Below are 3673 nucleotides of genomic sequence, written 5' to 3' on the forward strand. Positions count from 1 at the left end.
TATTATAACTCTTAAACACTGCAATCAAAATTACAATTGAGAAAAGTTCTCAAACACTGATATCCAAATAATCATTATTAATCACACTATACAGATTATAAATTAATACTTACAATTTAAGGACATATTTAAAGTTTCAAGAAAGTTTCCCTGGGCAGCTGTAGAGTTATATCCCACTGGTATATGTCTACGGTGCTTTCGATGATAATTTAGAACTCTTTCATGATAATTATTGAACAATATTCGTAATTCACGTAAAGTATTTGTCCATTCCTCATACATATAACGTTCATTCTGTACAACAACTCTAAAATATAGAGGTCAAAAATGTTTTATGTCATCTTTTTTAAGCATTTAAGATATCCATTATCTGGAATGATGATTGTTTACAAGGTATAAATTAAAATGAATCTATTGACATTGTTTGTAAAGTTGTAGGGGCTGCGCTGTAGTTTACCCTGGATATCAAACAGTAGTCTTTTTAATAAAAACTGATACAATGTTGTTAACATCAGATTTGTTGTCCAATAATCTCACCTGTAAAAATCTTCATATATTCTGCCTTTATAATCAACTTGTAAACAATCACGTAAATATTCTGGAAATTCTTCTACAAAAGACATAATAGAAGATTATGTATAATGATATTCTCATATTTTTGCAAGCTGTTGCAAACTTAAATGTTTTCAATTTACTAATCTCTTTTGGAAATAAACAAGTTGAATTGATCTACTAGAATATACTATAACGTAACATTATGTTAATTGTATTATAAAGTAATGCTCAACCAATTTTATTCTAATATTCTAATATTTATTTAAAAATGTTTTTGTTTTTTTTTTTTTTTATTCATATTTTACTTCATACATACAATATATTTACATTTATACACTATTATGTTTCCTAAAGTTTACGTCAATTCAAGATCTAAAGGGCCATAAAAACGATACATTTACAAATTAATTACAGCCGTCAATAAATAAAGATAAACATACTTCACAATGTTGAACAAGAATCAGAATATTTTTAGAGTTAGAGTTAAAATTTCACCATACCCACTGATTGTACACTATAAAATGTACGAGAAAACAAAACAATAGTAACATCATGACAACAATTCTGTTCCTATAAAAAATAAACATTTATGGAAAAGGTACAGAACTTCTATACTGTTGCACTACTGAATGAATGTATGCTTTCACATAATAGATCATAAAAAAACCGAACAACATTCACCAATTTCACTCCTATAGTTAAAGATAGCTTGCCAGGCAAAGTAAAATACGCCCACTGGCAGCTTTGTTTGAAAATGAACATTGAAGAACAAGGGCAATAACTCATATTAAATATTTTGCGATATGTCTGATTTTCAATAGGGTTTATCCTTGGGTGATAATACACAATTTCACTAAATTTCATCACTATCCATCAAGAATTGTGGCCTGTAGAGTGTTAACGAGCTCAAAATTGAACGCATTTTGAAGAACAAGGGCAATAACTCATATAAAATATTTTTTTGATATTTCTGATTTTCAATAGGGTTCATCCTTGGGTGATAATAAACAATTTCAATAAGTTTCGTCAAAATCCGTTGAGAATTGTGGCCTGTAGAGTGTTAACGAGCTGAAAATTGAACGCGTTTTGAAGAACAAGGGCAATAACTCATATAAAATATTTTTCGATATTTCTGATTTTCAATAGGGTTTATCCTTGGGTGAAAATAAACAACTTCACGAAGTGTGGTCAAAATCCAGCAAGAATTGTGCCTTCTAGAGTGTTAACAAGGTAAAATTGAACGCGTTTTAAGAACAAGGGCAATAACTCATATTAAATATTTGTCCATCTTTTTGATTTTCAATAGGGTGATAATAAACAACTTCACCAAGTTTCATCAAAATCCAGCAAGAATTGTAGCATGTAGGGTGTTTACAAGATAAAAATTGAACGCCTTTTGAAGAACAAGGGCAAGAACTGGTATTAAATATTTTCCGATTTTTCTAAATTTCAATAGGGTTCATCCTTGGGTGATAATAAACAATTTCAGTAAGTTTCGTCAAAATCCGTCAAGAATTGTGCCTTCTAGAGTGTTTTCAAGCAAATTGTGGGAGGACGGACGGACTGATGGACATGGGTGACGACAATATACACTCCACATTTTATGTGGGCGTATAAAAAGTCAATATACTTGAATCAATGGTTAAAGAAATAATCTGATATGATTTTAATGAGGTACAATTATCTGATAAAAAATCTATGTTTGGAACAATTCGATTTCCCGTTTATCAGAAAACTATAAATATTTTAATTTGAAGTGTACATTGTAAAGAATATACTAGTCAATTTAAATCAGTCCAAATGTTACCTTCCATTTCAGAAAAAGATCAGTAAGAAAACCGTTTACAGCTTTTTCAAAATATAAATCACCACTGATGTCAAAATCCCACATTTCACTGGACATTTGTATAAATATCTGTACAACAGCAGTAGATGATCTGTATACAACCTAAAACATCCATAGATACCTTATTAAATAGATTAAAATATTCCCATTAATAGAGCTCTAAAGCATTGAAGGTTTATCCTATATTTACAATGTCTCTCACAAGCCTCAGAATACAAAGTAGGAATACAAGATTACATAGATCGCATTACAGAATATAACACAGTATAAAGACCAGACCAATTATAGTAAACCAAGTTCATCATCTACCATTAGAAAATCCATGTAGAAAGTCCTATTATATCGATTTTGGAAAGCTTTACACTTGCCCAAATAGCTATAGAAAATCCAAATATACTGTAATAGTATAACTAGTTACTTACTCTAGTAGTATCTGATACAACACCACAAGCTACTTTTTCACCTTTACTCCATAACTCTATAGCTTCAGCCCTGAATATAACAATATCATAAATTACTTTTCAAGATTATTATTTACATAATGTTCAATGTAATAATTATACAAATCTAATTATCACATGAAATGTGTTCAATTGCTACCGGCCTACCAACTAAACTACTATATGACTCATGATCATTTGACCTATATCATCACTGCAACTAAACGCAACACCCCATTGCCCCTCCAAAAAGATTACTTTATGTCTATGATCATTTCTATACTATTCTACACAGTAACCATTTACATTACAACTAGTAATTATAGTGTAGGACAAAGGAAGATAACTTCCACTATAGCAAACAATACTTACCTCATCTCTGTAAATTCTATTTTTTTATTTAGATATACACATCCTCCAATCTAAATATAAATATAACAATTTTGAGAGAAAACATACCATTTAATGCATTTCATAACTTTATGTCTGGTATTTTTATCATATGATATTGATCATAATTTTTAAATTCTAAAATCGTTATGCTTGCCTAAAAGCCATTTTTTTTTTATTGAACATTAAATTTAACACAATTTATTTAGGATACAAAACTGTATGTTTAGCAGATAATTACTCACCAAACTTTTCCACATTCTGTACATATCACTTCTACTAAAATACTGTTCTTTAAATAACAACTCCACCAGATCTAACGAAACATCCTGCAAAAAATATATATTCAAATATAATCTAAAAATGAAAAATTAAAATTAGTCTTAAACCCAGTACGAAATAAAGTATCAATAGTAATAAGATCAACAAAGTATACTATCTG

General features: G+C 29.2%; 1 protein-coding gene across 1 annotated transcript in view; it reads right to left on the reverse strand.

Annotated features, from left to right (window-relative positions):
• The window catches only part of LOTGIDRAFT_153895 (hypothetical protein), a gene marked incomplete at both ends in the record, with an annotated part of 38449 nt that overhangs the window by 29051 nt on the left and 5725 nt on the right, over positions 1 to 3673 (reverse strand). Inside the window, 7 exons of the mRNA XM_009059891.1 lie at positions 114 to 307; positions 538 to 610; positions 1056 to 1125; positions 2363 to 2503; positions 2824 to 2893; positions 3214 to 3263; positions 3477 to 3560. Of these exons, the coding sequence (XP_009058139.1) occupies positions 114 to 307; positions 538 to 610; positions 1056 to 1125; positions 2363 to 2503; positions 2824 to 2893; positions 3214 to 3263; positions 3477 to 3560 (682 nt within the window). The remainder of the gene's footprint in view (positions 1 to 113; positions 308 to 537; positions 611 to 1055; positions 1126 to 2362; positions 2504 to 2823; positions 2894 to 3213; positions 3264 to 3476; positions 3561 to 3673) is intronic.

Source organism: Lottia gigantea (assembly GCF_000327385.1).
Source record: "Lottia gigantea unplaced genomic scaffold LOTGIsca_4, whole genome shotgun sequence".
Lineage (NCBI taxonomy): Eukaryota > Metazoa > Mollusca > Gastropoda > Lottiidae > Lottia > Lottia gigantea.